This window comes from Heliconius melpomene, chromosome 13, assembly GCF_056956725.1.
Source record: "Heliconius melpomene rosina isolate 202511_hmr_F chromosome 13, ASM5695672v1, whole genome shotgun sequence".
Classification (NCBI taxonomy): Eukaryota; Metazoa; Arthropoda; class Insecta; order Lepidoptera; family Nymphalidae; genus Heliconius; species Heliconius melpomene.
The window spans coordinates 15,734,038-15,758,032 of NC_140401.1; the positions used below are offsets into that span (position 1 = coordinate 15,734,038).

General features: G+C 32.5%; 2 protein-coding genes across 10 annotated transcripts in view; one reads left to right on the plus strand and one right to left on the minus strand.

Annotated features, from left to right (window-relative positions):
* Positions 1 to 21,112, minus strand: part of msps (msps cytoskeleton-associated protein 5) — a 31,571-nt gene extending 10,459 nt beyond the window's left edge. For 2 of the 4 annotated variants that reach the window (XM_085195894.1, XM_085195890.1), the window contains exons 1-23: positions 20,910 to 21,112; positions 19,844 to 20,055; positions 18,963 to 19,093; positions 18,175 to 18,419; positions 17,225 to 17,385; positions 16,630 to 16,868; positions 14,899 to 15,093; positions 12,110 to 12,290; positions 11,676 to 11,809; positions 10,978 to 11,110; positions 9,726 to 9,854; positions 9,099 to 9,306; positions 8,720 to 8,941; positions 8,275 to 8,512; positions 6,688 to 6,843; positions 5,352 to 5,571; positions 4,490 to 4,669; positions 3,838 to 4,007; positions 2,517 to 2,681; positions 1,493 to 1,610; positions 1,043 to 1,160; positions 488 to 725; positions 170 to 305 (exon numbers count right to left, since the gene is read on the minus strand). In XM_085195894.1, the coding sequence (XP_085052020.1) occupies positions 170 to 305; positions 488 to 725; positions 1,043 to 1,160; positions 1,493 to 1,610; positions 2,517 to 2,681; positions 3,838 to 4,007; positions 4,490 to 4,669; positions 5,352 to 5,571; positions 6,688 to 6,843; positions 8,275 to 8,512; positions 8,720 to 8,941; positions 9,099 to 9,306; positions 9,726 to 9,854; positions 10,978 to 11,110; positions 11,676 to 11,809; positions 12,110 to 12,290; positions 14,899 to 15,093; positions 16,630 to 16,868; positions 17,225 to 17,385; positions 18,175 to 18,419; positions 18,963 to 19,093; positions 19,844 to 20,045 (3,919 nt within the window). In that variant the 5' untranslated portion in view covers positions 20,046 to 20,055; positions 20,910 to 21,112. Of the gene's footprint in view, positions 1 to 169; positions 306 to 487; positions 726 to 1,042; positions 1,161 to 1,492; positions 1,611 to 2,516; positions 2,682 to 3,837; positions 4,008 to 4,489; positions 4,670 to 5,351; positions 5,572 to 6,687; positions 6,844 to 8,274; positions 8,513 to 8,719; positions 8,942 to 9,098; positions 9,307 to 9,725; positions 9,855 to 10,977; positions 11,111 to 11,675; positions 11,810 to 12,109; positions 12,291 to 14,898; positions 15,094 to 16,629; positions 16,869 to 17,224; positions 17,386 to 18,174; positions 18,420 to 18,962; positions 19,094 to 19,843; positions 20,056 to 20,383; positions 20,447 to 20,742; positions 20,869 to 20,909 lie in introns of all 4 variants that reach the window. The other 2 variants (XM_085195891.1, XM_085195892.1) reach the window with 2 other exon arrangements.
* Positions 21,113 to 21,363: 251 nt separating this feature from the next.
* Positions 21,364 to 23,995, plus strand: part of gol (ring finger protein goliath) — a 67,949-nt gene continuing 65,317 nt past the window's right edge. For 4 of the 6 annotated variants that reach the window (XM_085195897.1, XM_085195898.1, XM_085195899.1 and 1 more), the window contains exon 1: positions 21,364 to 21,698. The gene's annotated coding sequence lies outside the window, so the exon portion shown is untranslated. The remainder of the gene's footprint in view (positions 21,699 to 23,995) is intronic. The other 2 variants (XM_085195901.1, XM_085195902.1) reach the window with 1 other exon arrangement.

A 23,995-nucleotide genomic window follows, 5' to 3' on the forward strand; every position in this document is an offset into this window, starting at 1 on the left:
ACAGGTTTTCTAAAAAGTAATTAACTGGGAAAAGTATCGAACACAAGTATACATTTTCACGTAATTTTTTGTCTAGAATTGATCTATCTATTGATGAATGCAATGTTAGTTAGTTAAAATTGGCGTGCTTTCGTGGGAAATAATTTATTTTCTATTATGTAATAATTACCTGCTCTTTGTCTGGCATTCTTTGATTTCAATCCCTCCATTAAATATCCAAACAGCTTGGTAACAGAATAAACCATGCCTATTTGCTTGAACAGAGCCTTGACACCATTTCTTACTGTATCTTTGGGATCTCCCACCTAAAAATAATGTACAATAAAATCTAACAAAACCTAACCTTAACCTTACCTTACCTTATAACCTTCTTTGATTACAAAAAAGTATTAAAAGATAAATTTTAGATATCACACTGCAAAATATCATGACAAATTAAATAATTATAAACAATTAATTACAATAGCAAAACCGAATAAACACCAACCTTCAACACAAGATACGGAATAAAACAATTCGCTTCATACTCCGCCATGGTATAATCACTGTCAATCAAATACTGGAAAACCAGGGTTAAGTATTCCATACCCTTTAATATAACTGAGGGGTTTGTGTCAAAGAAACGTAATGTCAACCATTTCAGAACGAGGTCCAGGTTCGACATTAAAGCTGATCCGTTTTCATGTAGATCTTCTGATAACGCTTCTATTGCTTTCAAGTGGTATCTAAAGGTATTCATTATTTGTTAGTTCGATTTGTAAACAATGTTAGACTTTTTTTAATAAAAATTAACATATTAACATATTTGTGAAAATTACATTAACATGTATTTGTTACAGCTACTTTTTTTTGTATGTACTTATGTAAACATTAGCGGATCAATAGGTAAATAAATAAATATTTTCTAATATATTAAGTATATAGTAAATATTAAGTATATAGTATATAGTAAATATTAAGTAATATAGTTAATATTAAGAAATTTATAATAATATATAAGGTATAATATTAAATAAGTATAATAATAAATAAGTATAGTCACCGGAAATCAGCGTGGAACATGTTGGCGATAAGCTGTTTATTTAAACCAGCACTATTCATCTGTTCTTTAAGCAACTCAAAGAATTCCTCGCGTGGTGTTGTAAAATTCCATTTTAAAACTGAAAATTATAAACATTAAAATTTCTCAATTTAAAGTAAAAATTGAAGCCATAGAAGAACATTGTGCCATTGCCATTGCCAAGTGAAGATTGTGAGCAAATTGAACATACAATGTCTTAAAAACCGGGCGGAAGGTTAGCCATGCAGTGTCTTAACACTAAGTTTCCTCTGCTTGCAATGCTATAAGCGAGCATATCGTTACGCTTAAAAATACATAAAGACTGACGTTAATATTGCATAATTCCTAAGCAATAGTGTTGTGGTTCACTCTGAAACCAATAAAAAGTGAAACTCTTACTAGGTATTATACATAAAGATGAATAAAAAATACCTTTTAATTTTTGATCATCGATGATACGCTGATTCTTAGCGTTATTATTTGGTAGTAATGGTGTGCAGTCTTCATCCTCTTTCTTGCCACGAGTAGAAGCGGAAGATGGTTTCACAACCTTTGTTGCAAAAAAACGAAAAAATAAATAAATCTGACAATAAATATATTCTGAATAGAAATCGTTATAACATGGGGGGAACTTAATACTAACTGTGATTTACTATTAAAGACTCATCCAACTATTTAAAACCAGACTGTTGGATCATTGCAATGTTCAGATTATTATATTAAATAAAGCATTTCTTTGTTTTTTTATTTTTAAGCTTCACGCTGTTTCCGAACATAGCAGAGTGGTCCGAAAGAACCTGGGATCCTCGAGTTACAATTACAATCTATTCTCCATTCAAGCACTTCCGTTTCCCACTTCACGCCGAATCCTTGGATGTCGGATGTCACGATGAGAATGAAGAAGAACGTGCTCAGCTGGTTTGGGCATGTCTAACAAATGAGTGATGAAAGAATAGCAAAAAAGATTTATGATGTAAAAATGAATGGTAAGAGAGGTAGGGGGGAGACCTCAGTTGACCTTTGAAAACACAGTATCAAAGATACTGGAGGAAGGTCACGAAAAAAGCATGAGGACCCCCCAGAGGGCATGTATGAAGAGGTTAATGACAGTGGCAAGAGGTATGTAGAGACGGTAGTGTTTGGCACTACTCTCTAATTACCCCGCTAGGGATAAAGCATGAAGTTAAGTTAAATATTTCATTCCCTGAGTGGAAATCGAACCCACAACCGTCGCGGCTCTGCTCCCCGACGGCCTTCAAGCATAAAAAAAGTTTTTCAACGTTTACAAAGTTTTACAATAATCATTATGCTTTAGTATATTGCTATGCAAAAACATTTGTTATTTTTATATACTTCATCAATATACCTTGTTTTAAAATATTTTCTCATATTTTTTAAATGATGACATTCTATGAATCAAGTCTTTTTTAATATACATTGTGTGATGTACATTTACCTTCGATTTACCAGATGGTCCTTTCTTTTCTGCCTCCTTTTTTAGAGCTCCAGCTGACTTGACACCCTTAGGTTCATCTTTCTTAGCTTTTGACGGTAATGGCTGCACCGGTAGATTGGGTCTGGCTTTATCTAAGGCTAATTGAACAACTGATTTGGATCCAGGCTGTAGATAAATGTTATACAAAACGTTACAAATATTAAAATAATACGTGAATAATGTGATAAATGTGTGAAAGTTAGAGAGAGAGAGAGAGTGCCTTTAAATAAAGTTATCTGTGCCGTTCCATTAAATATGAAAGACAAGTGAAGATATATAAAAAAATCTATTAATATATTTGGATGCATTTATTTATAAAAACATTTTTTATTGTGTTGAACACTTGTACAAAGTCATAAATAATTTTCGTTTGAATATTTAAAACATATTATAAAGTGTTATTCTATAAAATAAGGATAAGAATATTTTCAAAAAACAAAAAAAAATAAAGTAACAAACTCGAACCAGCACGTCTTAGATGGTTTCCTAGTAGTGCGGGTTCGAATTCCACTTACATAAAAGTTACAGAGTTAAATCCTTAAAAAGAATATTATTTCATCAAAAGCAACAAATAGCATATGACGCAAACAAAATTTTACTTAACATTTAAAACCCTGCATTCCCAAAAGTATAAATATATATCGCAGAGTATGAATACTGTGGCATAAGAGTCAGATGAATATATGTACATTTTCTAAAAATAATCAATGGAGATAAAAAAATACTGTGAATAATCAATCACCACCTCAAACTTTACCGACTTATTAATAGAGGTAGTATATTATACTTCCTCTACTATTGATAGAGGTAGTATAATAGTTCCTGTAAAATTTTGAAAATGTAGATACATCTATGTGACTCTTACACCGCGATATGAAACGTCAAGTTGTTTGACTTGGGTGTATTCAGAGGACGGCAACACTCAGTTGTCAATGTTAATTATCAGCTTTTAGAGAAATGGGGTGAATGACGCGTCGTTATTAAATAGCAACAAGCGATGCGGACTTCGCTTCTCCTTCGAGTGGCATACTGAACAGTTGTACTAAGACGCCATTAGACATCACCGCGTTCCGATTATAGACGAAGACCTAACGTGTCAAGACTGCCCACGCGCACCCGCCTCGTTACATATAAGTTTATAAATATTATATTTTAATTATTTTCATTATGTTCATTACCCTAACAAACAAATTGGACTCCACAGAGGGGAACGACAGTGTCTTAGCACTAGGTTCACTCTCTCTACCGTGACATTTGAAAAAAAAACTGAAATTGTTTATACCTTTAATTTATCCATCTGTTTGTGCATAGGTTCATATCCGAGGTGCAACATGAATGGTAAAACACATTCTGCCGATGCCTTCCTCACATCTGCCGCTCTGTCTTCCAAACACGCGAACAGTATTGGTACACACACTGATAGCTCTTCTCGCGGAATAGATTTTGGTGGCACTGTTATAGAAAACGTAATAAATAAATAAAATTAATGCAGGAAGAAAAAAAATGTTTGTTTTTATTTAATTATACGCAAAAAAAAATAACAATAACTATTTAAACATCATTTTAAAATAATATTATTTATAGTCATAGTTGGCTTCTACATATTCATTTCTTTTATTAAGTTGTGTAAATGAAATCTACAACCAGTATAGCTATAGATTAAATTTAAACTGTAGGGGACGTGGCCTACACTATTTAGCTGGAGATTAGCGGCTCGATAATAAAAAATAATATTTTAATTAAAAGTTGCTTTATTGCTTGCTATATGAAAATGATCAATGAATACGCTAATGAATGCTACCGGTCCGCGGTCCGAGTATGCACTGCCTTATAACAACTTTACACACTTTTTAGAACAATAACAAACAATAGTAAAATAAACAAAAGTAATAATAAATATAATTAGTTGAATAGAGAAAACTGTCGGCACGCACCCGCCTGCAGGCGGTCGGCGAGCCACTGCCACAGCGAGGCGCGCAGCACGGGCGAGCCCGCCTTGAGTGCGTCGTGCACCATATCGGCCTCGAAGGCCACGTGAGCGCCCGCCTCGCGGCACCACGCTTCCACGCATGCGACCGCGGCCGTGCGGATCCACGCCTTGCTGTCGCCGAATGCTGGAACCAAACGTACGAGTTGCTGAGTTGTTGTTGAGTTGCTGTGTTCAACTTAAGAACTAAATAATAAAAACCAAGTAAATGTTAAATCAACTTTAGGGAGGCCACGACTTGTCGACCTTACTGTATAGGTTCTATTGAAATATACATACACATTTAAATATGTTGATTACATCAAGACACTCCAGAGATTTAAGATTCTGCAAAATCTAAATATGCATAAGAAGAAATGACAAATGGCTTCACGCCATCATAAAAATCAAAAGATATACTAATTATATAAAATATTATTTTTGACTGTTTTATTAATAACAGTGAATCTTTATCTTAATAAATAAAATCACATTTTTTTAAATTTCAACTGATAAGTAAGAAGCCGATACAAGTGCACGAATGTGAAAGATGAAAAATAGTAAATAACACGTGAGTTGTTTCTACTTTTCGCCAAATTTTCAAAACGTTTACCGTCTGAAATTCTCACACTGTCTCGACGCTAGGACAGAAATAATATTTTTTTTTCATTTATCTTGTTTTTAAAGAAAACGCGCCTCGCGTTATATTTCAGTATAAAAAGTAGATTAATTAAGGTACAATTTCCGTTAACACTAGTTTCCTCTGCCTACCTTCATATGGGGCAAAGGTTAATCTTTTGCTAAAAAAATAATATAATAAAAAAAAATACCTTGGAAAAATGCCGGGAAGAATGTCCTCACATGTTGTTTACACCGTGACCCCATAGATGTCGCTAATAGTTCACATATTTGCAATGCACTTTGAGCTAGTTTCGAGTTCGAATCCAAAAGCCTCGCTTGTAAAGCGGCGGGTAGCTCACCGAGTGTAGCCTTTATTGGCGATGAATTTGTTATTATTGCTTTCACTTTGTCTAGTCCCTCGTTACGAACCTAAAATGATAATTTCATTAGTGCAAAAAACAATATAAACTAAATGAAATCTGTTTCACGCTATCCCGGATACAGCAGGCTAAGCAAAGGGTGAACCTAGTGTTAAGACACTAGTGTCTTCCCTCTACTTCCCTCCGAATTGTGGAGGCAGTGCGTGTTGATTGGTGCTCAACACCGCAACAAAAGTAATTTGATTTATTAAATATAATAAATTTTAATATGATTAAATAACCTTTATATCTTTAAAGTTTGCTATGAATAATAGGGTGAATTTTAGTATTTATTAATAATACAGCATTTCAGTCTTAAAATTATTATTATTTAACGGTTCATATCCGAGGTGCAACACGGATTTATTATTAAATAATTATTAATCAACGGTAGTCTATTGGTACAGGACCTATCCATTTCACCCCATGAATGTTCAGCGATTTTCATTGGTTTAGCAGATATTAGAGAATTTGCGATTTTTGTCAACCGCGTTACACCTGTATATAGCCGTAAATCTTATTCTGAATTAGTATTGAATTTACTTATACTCGTTGCACTCTTAAAATTAGCTTGGCTTGGCTTGGCGGCTTGATAACTGGCTTCCCGGAAAGTGGCAGATTTAAATAAAATAGTTAACATTTTAAACTGTTATAAAGTAAAATAATAATGACAGATAACTGATATGCTCTACTAGGATCGGTCTATTATTACTGACTCGGTCTACTAGCACTGATATAGTACTAGTAGACCGAGTGGCGTGCCGCGCAGTGATTGTTGACGTTACTATCCCACATGATGACAATCTCGTGAAGGCCGAAAAAGATAAACAATCTAAATATTTGGACCTAGCCCATGAGATTACCGCCATGTGGGATGTCAATGCGACTATCATTGTGCCGATAGTGGTTTCGGTTAACGGTTTAATAGCGAAAATTGTCCCTTGTCCCGCCCTCGGAAGAGTGGTTTTTTTATATTTTTAAATGTATCTTTTTTATAATAATTTATATTTAAAAATGTAAAATTGATTAACTAATTTAATAAAAGTATATTCTAACAGATAAAAATGGTACAGATCAAATGTCTGTAATGTAATCAGGTTTTAAAATAAATTCTTATTCTACTAACCTTCCAGTTTTTATCATTTATTTCAGCAACTAGCGAATCGGTGATAAGAGGCGCTATATCAGTCCTCGGCCGAGTGTCCTCTACCATTGCGGGCTCATCATCTCCACCTTCGTCGTTTTCCTCTATATCGTCACCCATTGAGGCTTTACTTGCGGACTATAAAAGTGAACATATATTCGATTGAAAAATAGAGCATTACATTAACGCCCAATAATAATAATGTATCTCCTATCTCCAGTTAACGTCTATCTCGTACTGTCCGACATATCTATCCAATCACTAACCTGCATGCCTACCTCCATCTCTGTCTATTTCAATCTATGGTTGCAATTTTTGGATTAGGATTGGTTATTAACATTGGGCGTAAGTCATTAACTATGAAAAAGAAAATCTTAGTATAGTACTGTTGACAATTTAAGTTAATTTAAGTTAACAGTAGATGGGCGCGCAGATTTGATTTTAAGAATTTCCTTACTTTTGACTATTTTCTATCCGAGTGAACAACGCGCAAAAGTTCAGAAACTCTACCCTCTGCTCACCCTGCTTTATGTGGGATACAGTTTGATTATTATCTATCTATACATGTAATAAAAAAGTAAAAATGGCGCGTCTGTACATTGAATATATTTACAAAATAATAATTGACAGGGGTTTAATAGGGGTTAGGGGTTTAGTTAGAACAGTAAAAGAGCTCAAATCCACAACAAACAAAATTGTCTGGTTATTTGTCTGTTTGAACACGCTAATTTCTGGAACTACTGGACGGATTTGAATGAAACTTTTTTGTTTTATAGCTATTAAGTCTAGGGAACATCTAGGCTATAGTTTATTTTGAAAATCTGGATATCTGATGTGGAACCTTAACAGCCTGTTTAAACTATAATAGATATAAATATACTGCCTTGCGGAAAATTTAACAACATGACAAACAACTTCCACCCACATAACAAAAATGAAGGTCTGGAGTACTTGACGTGGAACCCTATCAGCCCATCTAATCTCAAGAGATATAAATACAGCGTCTTAGTAAAAGTTGATCAACATAACAAGCATTTTCTGTCCATATAATAAAAATGGAGCAGCCCAGCTAAACCTTAAGAGATATGGCTTAATAGCTTCGGAACAGTTGTACTATGTGGTCAGTGTTAAATGAATTGAGGTTATTATTCTGACCTAATAATTTAAAATAACATAAGCTAGGAGTACCTCCGCGCGGTGCAGACGGTGAAAGTTGAGGTATATTTTATAATGATAGGTTTTATAATGATATCATTGAAGACTTTGCATCACCCTTGAAGAATAAGTACGATCTTTGATGGACGCTCTTGCATCCCCTGATTAACAAAATTTTATAGTCTTTTTCACATAGATATCTACCCTCTTTTACACGAGTTCGCTAACAGCATTATAATAATAAATAATGCTCTAATATATAATAATGTATAGAAATTACGATAACGTCGTAAAAAACATATTAGAAGTCATTATAATTGTCAGTCAATTCTGTGTATTAACTTAATAATCATATAGTTCAAGCGGGCAAAGCCGCGGCGGGCCTCTAGTAATTAATAAAAATGATAATCTTACCTTACTAACTTTGCCCAATTGTCGTGTAGGAGACGGAGGAGCACTATTTGCATATTTATCCATTTCTAAACTAATCAGCTGTTTAGTTGCTGGTTTCTCACTATCAAAGTGGTTTAGTAGAGACGGTCCCACATACATAGATAATATACCTAAGAAATTGACTGTAGATGTTCTTACATTTGGATTGGTAGCTGAAAGTGCCTTTTTGGCGTGCACCACAATTGATTTTACGTTCATTCTGTAAACATAAAATGCGTGAATATGAAGAATTGTCGATAAAGAGTTTCTATAGAATAATAGATGTAAAAAAGATATCTTAAAATAGAAGTAAAAAAATATAACAAACATTAGAAAGAAAAGGCATTCTAGCAATTATATAGATATACAGACACAAACAAAAGATAAAAACCGTACAAAAGGTAAAATGCATATTCCATATACTTACGAAAAACCAAAATCCTTAATGGCATTGGACATCCAATTAAACATTTCGGCTTGTACTTTGGGGTTCTTCTGCGAGTCCATTGCAAATGTCAAACCTTCGTTTAAAACGTGCTCTAAGCCGCAACTGTCTGCTAAAGACGTAAGGCAGTCGGCAGAAAGTGACGTACAAGCTGTTTCACCAAGCTTAGTTACTACGTCTTGGAGGACGAAATCTGCTGCTGTACTGTAAGCAAGTATATTTTAGTTTTAGTTATGTCCATTGTGACCTAGCAGTGTTGAATTTCCAAACACACAATTTGTCGAAAATTTGTTTATCTAAAATTAGTTAAAAACTCTATTGTTTATTTATTTATATATCTCGAAAATATACAAATACTTACGTAGAAACCGGAAAGTTCTCTGTAATATATTTACAAGCTTCCAACCTCGCCTTCAGTACTTGTACATTAGTGTCTTTGAGACCTGGTTTTTTATTTAATATTCTATAGAGAACTTGTGATGTTGTGTCAACTGGAGTCAAACCTTGGACTGTTGAGTGGAAGGACTGGACTGCTGCTAAGCGACTGTTCCAGTTGCTGTCTACTAGACCTAAAAAAATAATAATTTACTTCTTATAGCACCAAAATATAACAATAATTTATTACTACTCTTAGTATATAAAATAAATAGTGTTAAAGACAATTGGTGGAAATATCTGAAGAACTAAAAATTGCAGCAATCATTGAGAAATGACTCATTAAATTTATTCGGCAATCAATTTTTGTTATGTAAAATTCCCAAACAGTATATTGTTTCATATAAATTATATGAAAACAAAAAACCGAACAAAGAATCATATAATTTTTGAATACCCTATAACATGAGGTAAAAATTATACGATTCCAATAGTGCTCATCTATATCTATACTTATAATAAAATCGGGTGTGTTACCTCATTACCTCTGTCTGCCCGGCTATGTTTGTGTTAAAACATGAAATAAAAAAAAATATATAAGTACAAAACATACCACTTAAAACATCAGAAGGTAAAAATTGTTCAGCTCTTGCATCAATCTCTTCTGGAGACAACTCTTGCTCCCGAGGCGGAGTTGGTTGACTTCTTGTTGGTGCTTTCTTGGTAGCAGTTGGTTTTTTTGCTATATTTAATATAGAAATAGTATAATTTAACATATTTAATTTAACATAGGATATTTATTTATAATATTAATGTTATTATTCTATATGTTATATTTTTTTTTAATGAGTTGTATTACACCCCAGATTTTAAGTTTGTACTGTTGGTATTTATATAAAACTAGCGGACCCGGACGCGGCTACGCCTGCTTGAAATATAAGAATATAATTTCTATAGAAATATAATTTCAATCTAGATGAAATGCTAAAAGTGACTATTATATTTATTTTCATAAGGATGAATATCAAAATGACGCGGTAACGAACGCGGTCGCGTAGCGACGACGGTTGTTATTAACATGGCAGAATAAACTGCATGTCAAATTAGAAAGTATTTTAATTTATTAGTATATATGTGTAATATAATATTATATAGCCTATAGCACTTCTGAAGAATGCAGCTTTCATACAAAACAAAAACAAAGTAAATCGATCCAGTAGATCAAGAGATCTTAGCGTTCAAACAAACAAATAAAGAAACAAACAAACAAACTCTTCCGCTTTATTATATTACTAGCGGACCCGGACGCGGCTACGCCTGCTTGAAATATAAGAATATAATTTCTATAGAAATATAATTTCAATCTAGATGAAATGCTAAAAGTGACTATTATATTTATTTTCATAAGGATCAATATCAAAATGACGCGGTAACTAACGCGGTCGCGTAGCGACGACGGTTGTTATTAACATGGCAAAATAAATTGCATGTCAAATTAGAAAGTATTTTAATATATTAGTATATATGTGTAATGTAATATTATATAGCCTATAGCACTTCTGAAGAATGCAGCTTTCATACAAAACAAAAACAAAGTAAATCGGACCAGTAGATCCAGAGATCTTAGCGTTCAAACAAACAAACAAACAAACAAACAAACTCTTCCGCTTTATTATATTAGTATAGATTTATATAAAATAAAATAAAAGTCAGAAAATCTAAATTTTTTCGTCATATATAACAAATTTATGCTTTTGAAAACACACATAAAAATCTATATGCGAGATAAAGCGTGAGGCTTTAAAAAAAATATGGCTAAGCAATAACATTATTTGAAGTTTTCTTATTATTAATATAATATTTACCAGAAGCAGGTCGCTTCACAGGTTTAGGTTGTGCCGAGCCAGCGGAGGGCTTGGAGTCTCCTTTGGCGGCAGTGGCGGGGGCCTTTGGTTTGACATCTTTTTTAGGTGCCGACAGTTTTACTTTGATTTCCGCCTGTTTTGACGTTAATGAGGGATTTCTTAATATGTTCAAAAAAGTGAATTTGTAAGAAAATTGTCCGAAATCTGACAATTACAAAATTTCGAATGATCTCGATCGTTATTCGAAGGAATCATCTCAATCGTCATTCGGAGGAATGATTATATTTACATTATTTTCATTTCTCCAATCTGGTTCTGTGGACAAAGCGCGGCGTTGAATTGCGCCAATTAACACGTAATGCTCCGAAAATATGACGGTGTGAAGTATTTTAGGTTAGGTAAGTCCCCTCTGCCTACTCTATTGAGCATTATGTACTAGTGTTCTAAGTTATTCTAGTCTTCCTAGCAAAGACATTTTAATAAATTAATTTATTGTCATCTGATTTAAATTGGTGTGCAATTTGCATAGTTAGATGAATAGGACATCATTGCATGTTAGTTATTGTCACATTTTGTCTAGTTTAGTATTTAAACGACGAAACATCGCATTCTATCAGACACATCACAATTAAAGACATTCTAAATTTAAGACAAAAATAACTTTTTTATTACATAAGTTTAAAATTAAACAAAATTACCTTATCAGCAAATTCCTTAATCTTTTGCTCCTTTAAATTGTCCAATTTCCCAATATGGGGTGCGATGTTTTTCTCGCCAACTAATTTAGTAGCCGTCCCTAAGGCTTCTGCTGCTGCGTCACGTACTACTGGATCTATAGAGCATAAATGGAAATGCAAAGTTTAAATTCTAAACGTATATATTGGAAAATCTTAAGGCCTATTTTAGAGCTCTCATAGAATATTAAATTTATATTTAATAATTATACATAGAATATTAAATTTATATTATTAATTCTTTGTCAATTCTGTAATTTTATTATAGTGTGAAATAGTATTTATGTAACGTTATTTCATTATAATTTGGTGCCGTCTAACCATAACACTAGGTGTCCTCTCCCTGTCCTGCTATAGACGGGATACAACGTGAAGTTAACAATGAAAAAAAAGCTTACCTGCACTCTCAATCAATTTCAATAATCCTGCCACATAAGCTTTAATCATTTTTTTATTGAAAGCCGCGGGTTGTGTGTGACATAATGCGCGGGCTAGGAAAATGGCGCTCTCTGCTTTAATCGACGGGTTCTTATTGTCGAATGCTGCTAGCATATCTTCCATGATGGCTTCTAGGTTTGTCTGTTAAAATATATTTAAAATTCAGTGGAATGTTATATAATCACGTAAAATATAATATTATTCTCTGAAGTTGAATTAAAGATTAATTATTTTGTGATAAATAAACAAATTTGTGAATATAATAATTGCAGATCTTATGTAAGAATTTTATTTCACCCTTTTAAATATACAGTTATTACACAAAATTCAACAGAATCCTTTTTTATATAAAATATTTTAAAAATAAAATATAAATTCAAGATTAGAGAAAAAAAATTAAAGATATTTTCTAAGTAAGTATTATCAATACTAAATAGAACTAATTTAGATTCATAAATTACAAATAAGTATTCATATTTATAGATACGCAGCGCTTTGCCTCCACTTTCCTAATGCGAACGAGCGGCTAAGGAGTGGAACCCCCTGCCTGCTGAACTGTTCCCCGACAAGTATAACCTGGCACTCTTTAAAGAACGAGTGAATAGGCACTACCTAGGTAAGCATGCTCCACCATCGTTCGCATCGTCACTTACCACCAGATGAGATAGCGGACGAATGCTTGCCTAGCTACAATAAAAAAATAAAAAAAACATTGCTACAACAATGTATTTATTTAATAAGAATTTGTTTCATTACCAGCATGCTGCATGCTATTTCATACTTAAATTATTGTAATCAATGCTATTCTAAATGTAGGATGAATAGAATCACGCAATTTCTTTGTTCTCACTAAACTGAAATCTAATGCGAGAAATTGAATCATTTTATGTGTCGTAATAATTACATGACGCAAACGCCTAGAAAATATATTTTATTATTATTTATTGTATACTATTAATGTACGAATACAGATAATGTTTTTGAAAATATTTCTTATATGTTTTATGAAGTGTTAAAAAAGTACATGTTCAATAAAATATGCGTTAATTAAAAATGGCATGTTTCTTGAAATCTAGATTTTTTAAAAGATTATTTGGTATCAAAAGTACTTTAAAATTAGTTTTAAAAGATTTATAATACTACTTATTATAATATTGATATTTACGATTTATAATATAGTTTTAAATATCTTAACGCATTTCGGTTGGGTGTGCATAATAGCCTGAAATGAGCAACAGTTCTTCGAATCTGGCAAAACTATTGAACGGATTTAGATGAAACCAAATCAAAATAAAACATATGCTAACACAGCCACGTATGGGTCGCTAAGAATAATAATAATTTTGTAAGAACATTACGGGTGTTTCAGTTCACTTGTATGGGGTAATGCCATGCCACCCGTGTAATGGGATTCTAATCGCTAATGGGATGAGTCGGAAAACACTGTAGATCTAATGTTTTAAATCTTGTTTTCATAATTGATGCAAAATGTTCTATGGTAATCTCGTTGTTGTAATGATATTACATGCTTTGCTTAATTCTGTGAGAGTTATTTAACCATATGCAAGTAGATGGCAGCTTTAGATTTTTTTTTTAGTTTTAACCATTTAGCCAGCCGTGGCGCAGTGGCATCGAGTGTGATTCTAAACGCGACTGTTTGAGGGTTCGAACCCCCCTCGAGGAAATGAAATATTTATTTAATAGTACATTTCCCTTTTTTTCACATGGTAAGTAAACTCCGTCGCTCAGGACCCCGTGTAATAACAGAGCAGCTACAGGTGCGTTGCCGGCCTTTAAGATGGAGGTAGACGTACATATATTTTTTGATGCCTTTAGCAAACGCAAGGCATATCAAATCTCAGCCCAGACATTTTTTGCTAAGGATTCAAAGGTGAAAGCCTCAAAGAGTAAGTAACTTTAAGTGGCAAATTGCCAGAGCAAGGTGCGATCATATACAGCATACAACAAGCATACAAGAGAGTTCAAGAGACATTCGAACTGTTGTGGACCCAATGATCTTTGAAAGGCACTTTGGCTTTGCATAGAGACGTCTCCTCGATGTGCGTTCTCTACCGTATTTATCATGGGGAGTGTTCTGGGGAACTATTTGACCCGTTACGTGCTGCCGAAATCTCTTCCTTCCGACTTCCTTCCACGCAGTGTTTCCAAGTCGATACGACCTGGGCACCTTCAAAAAGCGCGTGTTTTTCCACCTTAAAGGTCGGCAACGCACCTATAGTTCCTCTGGTGTTACACGGGGTCGTGGGTGGCGGTTATCACTTACCATAAGGTGACCCATACGCTCGTTTGCCTTGTCTTGATTATTTCTTATTATTTTAAATAAAATCATAAACGATATGTTATCTCATAAACTTTATGTAAGCTGTACTGTTATTATAATAGTAAATTGCACAAGAACTATAATACTATATATGATTACATAAAATATAAACATAGAATGTAGATTTGTATGGATTTAAGTGGTTTCCTTTTATTATTTTTAGATAACTTAGTAAGACTACTAGCATTACATAATTTACCTTAGTTAATTTTTTTCCTATTTAAAAAAACGGGGTTAGCTATTTAATATGATTGTATTTGATTTGGAATTGAATAATATTCGAGAACTTTGATCTATTTGGGCTTCTAAGTATGTGTGCAATTATATGTTATTATGTTTATTAACAAATTTCTCTTAAACTAAAAGTTACATAGAGAGAATAACTATTATCTCAATGAGTATACTCACACAAGGATATATAGCATCAATGGCTTCTCGCATAGCAGCTACAACATTGGTTTTTTTCTCTTTAAACTTGTCCAGTATAGCTTGTATACACGCTACAGCATAAGGGGAAAACTTGTTACGAAGTCCACTCGCCACAGCCCCCAATAGACGACCACCTAAGGCCACTAGCATTACATTTGTGTCTTTTGATATCACCTGGAGATTAAACATAATTTGTAAAAAAAGTTTTTTTATCTTTACACATGCATATGCATACAAAGCTGAGAAGGCAGAAAGAGTTAAGATACTGCGTTATTTACGCACCACTCTTTTTAGCCGACTTCTAAAAAAGGAGGTTATGATATTTGATATATATATATATATATATATGTATATAACATTCTTGAAATTGAATATTTGGCTATTTAGGCTTCCAAGCATGTATGTTTAATTTGGTAAGTGTATTTTTGTTAAATTTCTTTAAAACTTAAAGTCATTTTAAGTTAGATATACTTGCTTAGGGAACAGTATAAGTTTAACTATTAAAACACTTCAGTAATTTCAGAGATATGAGAAAATTAAGAAAACGTAGGTTGATATTAGAATCTGTATTTTTTTCCCTTTGAGTTCACTGGCTGTTTTGTTTTATATATAAAATAGGTTATTTTTTAATAACATTAATATCACTCACACTTATATTTTGAATTAACTACACGCATTATTTTATTACCAAAGGGAATGACACTAAATAACTTAACCGAATGGGAATCGAATCCACAAAACGCGTTTACGGTCGGACGTTGTACCGTTGCGTTACGGCGTTTATAATAAAAGATAATTTGGGTGAATGGAATAATTTTGTATAAATTCTGATACTGTTATAACAAAATATGAATATTAAGAAAAAAATAAATTTAGTAACTGGCATATACATATTATGTCTATACTTGTTATATGGTTAATCAGCTTCACGCTGTATCGCGCACAGCAGGGTAGGCAGAGGGAACCTAGTGTTAAGCCACTCCATTCCCAAAACCCAGAGCATTGCGTGTTCAGTGGCGGAACTCAACGCCCCGCTTTGCCTCGACACCAGAGCGAAGAAATTGAAAACTGTTAAATGGTTTACCCGTAAAAATAAACGAATAGTCCAAAAACAGAAGTAATTCATAAAACATTTTAAGAAGAGTATCTTTACTTTAAGAGCATATTTAATAGTAAGATAATGGCATATTGATTGACGCTTCATTATGTATGCGGCGTAGCACCGGCGATTCAAGGCTGGCAGAACTATTGTTTAAATTGAATTTCAATGTGATTGTTTTCTTAATTTGTGGGCTTAGATTTGAATACAATATAAAAATAAGAAATTTTAAACTATTTTTTTATAAATAGCTATATATCAACCCTAACTACGTGTAACAATAAAAAAGTTTTTGCTATTGTACTACACTTAAAAAACTACTCACATTGCTATATAAAATAAAGAATCCTAAAAATCACTTTCACATATTTAGCACTTTATGTAATAGAAAGGTATCGACGGTTTTGAGTTCGATTCTACTCAGGAATTTTTTTCGTTTGCTTGCTCTGGTAGCAAGAACAACTACGCCATTGAATTCCGCCATTAACGCAATGTTCCCAGAATTGGTCAGTAAGTGGAGAACAATAACACACTGTTAGCACTAAGTGTTAAAAAGTCTTCTTACCTTGCTAGGTGTGAAAAAATGTAAATACTTTTAAACAATTATTTACCTTCTTCAAAGCTCTGACCAAATCAGCATAGTCTCCAGGTTCCAATTTAGGTGCAGTCTTCAACAGATTATCCAATGAGTCCAGAGCTTCTTTCCTTTCAGTCCACTTTTTAGCTTCAAGCTTCTCATAGAAATCTTTGGGCAACTTGGACAGTATTTCTACAGGATCTAGAAGGTCATATGGATCTACATCCGCTGAATCACCACAACCAGTTTCTGCATCTTCATCATCAGCCCCACCTTTGAAAATGGAAGAGTTAATATATTTAATAATAATAAAAATAATTTTAAAGGTGTTATTTTACAGATAGGAAAGAAAAATACTTATTTAGAAAACAAATAAAAAATTGTGGGATTTTAACCCAAACCAAGAGGGAAGCGTCCAAGTTAGCCAGGTTCCAAGAGCAGCAGATTTAAAATTCATACTATGTTCAAAGATTTACACATTCTAGAAAAGGAATTGAAAATCTACCACCAATGCATTAAAGTATAACCTTAAAGATTGATTATAATTTTTTAATTTTACTATCATAGGTTTTTTTCCTTTATGATAGGCAAAGTAAACCTAGTGTTTAATAATAATTTCAAACAAATACCATCAACAGAATCAACCGCAGGCGTAGCTCGCACTCTATTCTGCTGGGACCTCAAATATCTTATGGGAGTGGCTCCACCGCTACCGAATGAGTCTCTGAGTTCCTGCTGTACCACTGCTTGAAGGGACGCTATGTGGGGCTCGATCGCTGCTCCAATCCATCTGATCGAGGTTTAAGAGTGTAAAAAAGCGTGGTTATGTGTTAAACTACAATTTACGAATTTTTATATTCTTTTTTTGGATTCACACTTTATTCCTCATAGTAGGGTAGCAAGGAAACGTCTTTAACGCTTTCTAGGTTTCCCACCAAAATTCGATATTAGGATGCCGCAGTTTGTCTACCAGAATGGAAAAATGAAAATCATTTAAATATTATAACTTTCTTGTATGGGTATTTCAGTAGCTTGAACTGTCTTGTCTTTTTGATTGTACTACATCAATTTTCATAAACTGGTAAAAATTAAAACTTTTTCTATAATATAAAATTAGACATGTTCTGATGTAATTTAAATAAGCTAAAGTGTTTATTACACTTATTTATTAATTTTCTATTCTAACTTTTCAATAGTCAGCTTTTGAATATTTATTATAACATTATATTGTTAATCTTTAAAACAAGAATCTGTTTGCACAATTTGTTTTGATAATCCACACTTAGTTGTTTGATTATTTAGCTTCACACAAATGGACATAAAGACCCTAGTCTTAGGACACCTCCGTTCCTAGGTTTCCCAATTTTGGAGACATTATATATTAAATGGCGAAAATAGCACTGCGCTTTAATTTGATACCATTGAATGGAGAAATTAAAATAACTCATTCCCCTGAGTTGCAATTGAACCCACCAGTTCATCCCAGTTTGCAGTGAGACATTGTGCCACTGGACCACAACAGCCTAATTATTTATCAAGATAGAAATATATAAAGAAATAAAACAATTACACCACACACCTATGCATCTCAATGACTAAAGATTTCATCTCATCTCTTACGCCTTTGTCTCGATCGGCAAGTAGTATAGGTATTTTCTTTACCATAGGTTTAATAGCCATTACTTTATTGCCATATTGTTTCAGTGCAGTGTTTAACGCCGCAATACAAGCTGCTACTACTTTGGGATTCTTTTGCTCCATGCCTTTGAGAAGTTCTTCTTCGACAACCTCATGCTTTTCAATCTCCACGTACATTAGAGTTATCTGTAAATACAACAGAGTAGTATTTTTTTTTATATTTATACTTTACAAATTTTGGAATGTATCAAAAAATTGTCGCACTTAACACTCAAACACTTGCTACACAATGCTTTAACAAAAATTAACAAATTAATTAGGATTACAAGAATATCAAACTTTAACATAAATATTTTAAAAAGTAAGTACATAGTATAATAAATAACGATTATATTTAAATTTTGCTAAATACAGTAAACTTGTTCTCAAGTACTGTAAACTTGTTCTCAAACTACTCAATATCAAATTCAGACCAAGTTAAAGCCAGCCATTATAAATGCGGCGGGTGCTTTGATTCCTGCTCGGGAATTAATTTTCATTTCCTCACTCTAGAAACAAGGCAAAGTGTGGTATTGAATTCTGTCTCTCAAAACAAATCTCAAATTAGTCCAAACCTAGACTAGTGTACAGAGTATCTTAACACAATATTCTCTCTGCCTAGCCTGCTTTATACAGGGATACAATAAGAAACTAAAAAAAAGTTATCTTAAGAAAAAAAATCAGCATTACCTGCAATGCAAGATCTTTTGTCTTTGTTTTAGGTGCCGCAATACATTTGGCTACAATGCCAGACATAACTTCGCCAGTAGTTTTACCGGCATGACCACAGTTCTCGGCGAAAACCAATGCTGCCTCCAAACCTAATAATAAAATACATAAATAAAGCAAAATAGTTGTATACTTGAAAATAAATCTGTAAAACATTTTTTTTAAAAGGATGGAACTGTTAAACTAAATTTTAGGTCAAATTGTATGACTTCATTTAATTTGCTTATTACTTTCAAGAAATAATACATTAATCACACATGTTATACCTATTTAGGTTATCAATCATAATTATTAATAAATTGTTCTGTGGATGGCCATATCCTGCCCATTGTATGATTAAGGAAGTTTATTGAGGTCCAGACATAAAATTTTAAATTACCATGAAAAGTAAGTAGGTATGGATTTATTTTCTTTGACTACTTTATATAAAGTTATCAGTACCGTTAAATAATAAAGTCAGTATAGGTCTTTAAAGCAAATCCTTAAAAACACTAAAACAATCCTAAATAATCATATCAACACATTCACTATTCCTATTTCCAATAACATTAAATGCGGGTTGGTGTAACATAAAAATAACTTCAATACAATAATATAATCTCTAATACATGCAATTTTGGTGCAGTCAGATAGTATCTGTATATATTAGGTTTGAGGTGCAGTCCCATGTGAGGAAACCTGTTATTTTATTTCTGCCACTTCTACTACTCAACAGGCAGTCTGGAGTTCAAACTGACAATAAGGAATAGTGTTTCAATAAGTTTATATCTAGTACAAAGCTGGAAAAAAAGCTCTAATGCATTTATTTAAACCTTTTAAGAAACCCACACAAATAAACAAACCTTTTTCTTGGGCTACAGCATTGCTGTCTGTTACAAATTTCTTAATAAGGCCCAAAAATTTGTTCCATTCAGGGGATTTTTCATCATCTATCTGGTTAAATAATTTTATGGCTTCTTCATATCCAGCAACTCTTGCTTTCCATAGTTTGTGCACACATTTTTCCTCTGTTGGTAATTTCTTATATTCATTTTCATCCTCCATTTTTATGTTTCTGCAGGTTTAATAATAATTTTAGAAACATTACAAAAATATTTTGTGCCTAATATAATAATAAGCAATATTATCTTTTTATTAAACAATAAAACATATTATTTATTAATCCTAAATATTATGTTACTTTTTTAACAACAGCTGGTGACAGTGTGGGGCTAATTAAATATTTTTTATATAATAACAAATATGGAAATTATTTCCTTTAAAGGTCTTAAGCTTTAGCTTTAAAGGTAATGTTACCTTAATCTTTTATGTTTGAACAATATGGATTCTAGTTAGCCATGAAAACAATTTGTATAATATGTATGCACCAAATATGCACAAACCTGACCTTTCTTGTTTATCCCTTACAAGGTCAAGGATTGCAGGTATTCACTGCAGTATGCATGCTTAAAACATTCACATTAAAAAGTACTACAATAATAGATTTATTAAATTGCGGACGTAAAAGATATATTTGGATGTTAATCAAATATTTAAAATTATTGTAATCAAACCGTTGTAAGTGTTGGAAAAGGTACCTTCATAACTCTTAAAAAAAATTCTGAAGGCAAATAAAAGCTAATAAATTATTGTGTTTCAGTAAGCGAATTAAGAATCAAGAAATTATTAAAGGAAAGAGAATTTAAATAGATAGGAAATGATGATTCAACTGTCCAACGGTCCGTAATATGACAATGGCTACCTGGTAAATTTCGCTCAACAATTCACTGTCGTGAGCCGGTTCATTAATAACCGTGTCGGATATTAACCGAGATGTGAAACTGGATCACATATATACAGCAGGCAACCGCCCGACAACGGACACTTTCTACAACACAAACAAAATATCTCAAATGTAGTCAAACTTACCGTTATGCAGATGTTTCTTATTATTCAAGGATTCCGAAAGAGGTTAAATAAAAATGAATTACATCAATAATAAATACTTCACATTATCTAGGTAGAGCTAATCTTTTAACCGACAAAAAGAAATTCTATTTCGACGTCGTTTTTTTTTGAGTTTGCAAATTGATAGAAAATGGACGTATATACAGTGTTGCCATTAAAAAAAATGTCTATCTCTATATATCCTATTAGCTGTCAAATCTCTTTTTCAATATTAGTTTATTTTATTTTGTTGCATTTTGCAAGGCCATCTGCACAATTAAATATATGTCAATATATTTTTATAGATATAAGTCATATAACAGTAGCATTTCCTCGTAAAACCATTATCATTCATTTCATTCGTTTTTAGTCTATGGTCTCTTGAAACACCGGCATGTTTGTTTTTGTAAGTCATTCGAATGCTTTTGACGGCAGCGCTACAGAGAGCAAGAACGGGAGTTCATTCATTCAAACATTTAGATGGTTTTGAGAGCGTCTGAGAACGAGACGTGTGTCGCGTTATTGTCGTGACTACTGTGCGTTCGCAGTTCTTACAGCCAAAGATTTATAATTTTATTAAAAGTTACGTTTTCTTTTTGAAATTGTGCATATAAATTTTATGTATTGATTTTAGAAGTTGTACAAAAGTGAAAAAGACAAAATAAACAAACGGTTATGCTGTGTTTTCGTTTGGCATCGGGGCGAGATTACGTTACAACTAGCTGCAAAGGGAAATTTTAACAGCTGTTCGTGCATAGTATGCTTCATATTGTAAGTAGATTCCAATATTTTTTATTGTCACGAATCACATTTTTTTACGAAACCACTAAATGTGACCTTATGAAAAAACCGCCTTGAGAGCGGGTAATTTAAGTGAATAGATACAAAGTAATTTTCTTGATATATAAATAAGAACACACTGATGCAGCATCAGTGGAAATTCATATAATGCACTGTTATAAGGTAGTCGTAAAAGGCAGGAGTACACACTCGATCCTTCGCGCTGATCCATAAATACTATCAATAAATAATCTATCTTATAATTACTAACCTATCGTACGTAATACTATTTAATGTGTCAGTAAGAAAACAATAAATTGGAAATTTGTCACGTAAATAAAATTTATAAATTTTTATTTAATTCAGATTAATAAATGTACTCAGAGACGTGAAATCGCTATTATAACATTAAATAATAATTAAATCAAAGCGGACATCTCTTTTATAATATCTCATTTATTTCTTGTTTAAGGTTGCAAAAAATATAAAATACTGCCAACCCACATGTATAACTTAATTTGTAATACCTTACTTTATTCTAGTCCTCTAAATGAAAAAGATCATGGATCATATTAGACAGTAGAATTCTATACAACTCAAGTTGGATCTAATAGAATACATTTCTTCGCTCTGGTGACCAGGAAAAGCGTAGTGTTGAGTTCCGCAACTCAACATGCAGTTCATCCAGAATTCGATGCGAATGGAAGTGTTCCCAGGTATCCTCTGCTATGTATATCTCCTGCAGCTTAAAGATGAAAGAAATCTCACATTATATTTTGACATCAAATTACAAAGTTCTTATATGTATAGTACATGTAAAAGTTTTATTCTTATCTCGTCAGTTTTACGATAAAAAAAATTACCTCTTTAAATTTAATTTGTAACTCAAAGCATTTATCGCTGAAATAATAGTTATATATTATATTGAGTTGTTGATTGAGTTTATAGTGAGGAAAGATTGTTTTCATCAATTTTGAAGCAGCATCATTGCACTTTGACCAAAACAAAAATCTATGTATTTATATTATAAAAATAGTTCCCACGAGTGTAGTTTTATAATTTGAAACCATTACATTCCCGCAGTCTAACTTATCATTTATCAAAACTGCAAATGTGCAAAATGCCAGCTTCTAATAAAATCATCTTGTCATCACAATTTTCTGCATGATTGAAACAGTAGTAGTAGTAATATGTGAATCTTTATATATGTATGGTATTTTTGTATATGTATGGTAGTGGTTAGGTAGTTATAATACTGACATATTATTGTTTGATTTTAACATAAACCAGTCGAGTTTATAAAAGAAAAAATAGAAATGAAAATTTTGAAAGTGTTTTAAGAAATTGAATTTAATGTTTCTTCAAAGAACACCACAGATTTATTTCGTATAAAAATAATTTTTAACAAAAAGTTTCAATTTCAACCGGATCCCATAATCAGAACCTATCAAAACTTTTGCCAGATTTTCCTTCCCAATAAAAAATCGTCGAACTCGGTTGGCGTGATATTGAGTTATTCGTCCATTTGTCACGCACATACTTAATGCAAATTTAAGACTTATGTTTCTTATGGATACCATTGTTAGAAATGAAGCAAATTAAAATGGGACCACACGGGAAGCCACTAACTTTTAAATAAAAAAGAATCATCAAAGTTCACCCAGTCAATAGTTCTGAGGTACCAAACATAAAAAATACAGGCGTATGATAACCACCTTTCCTCACAGAAGTCAGTTAATAAATATATTTACATTAAACAAATTTACAAAATATAGTGTGACATAAAGGTGGCACGGTGGCAGGTGGAACGACCAAACGAATCGTCATTAGGTTCTCTTCGCCTACACTTCAAATGCATAATCTAAAAAAAGCAATTATAGCATCTATGTATGTAATGTTCATGTACTCGTACATTCTTTAAAAAATATATATTGTTTTAAAATACAATCTGTTTTTTGTTTCTTATTTGATAAGCTTATATAAAAACCTCGCTTAACATATTTTAAGAAATATAAATAGCACATTAGATTTTATAAAATTAATAAATTTAGATAAAATTATAAGTATACATATTATAAATGTATTAGTTTTAGGAAAACTGTCGTGAATAATTAGCCAATTAACAAGGCATTAGATGTTAAAATTATTCAGTGGAAGTTCTGAATGCATTGAGTAGCACATTCAACTTTATAACTGTATTTCTAGTTTCGTAAATTTCGAAAAAATCCTCCATTCGTTTGCATGCGATAAAAAACTGATAAATATTAATTTTCAACGGAATTAGATGT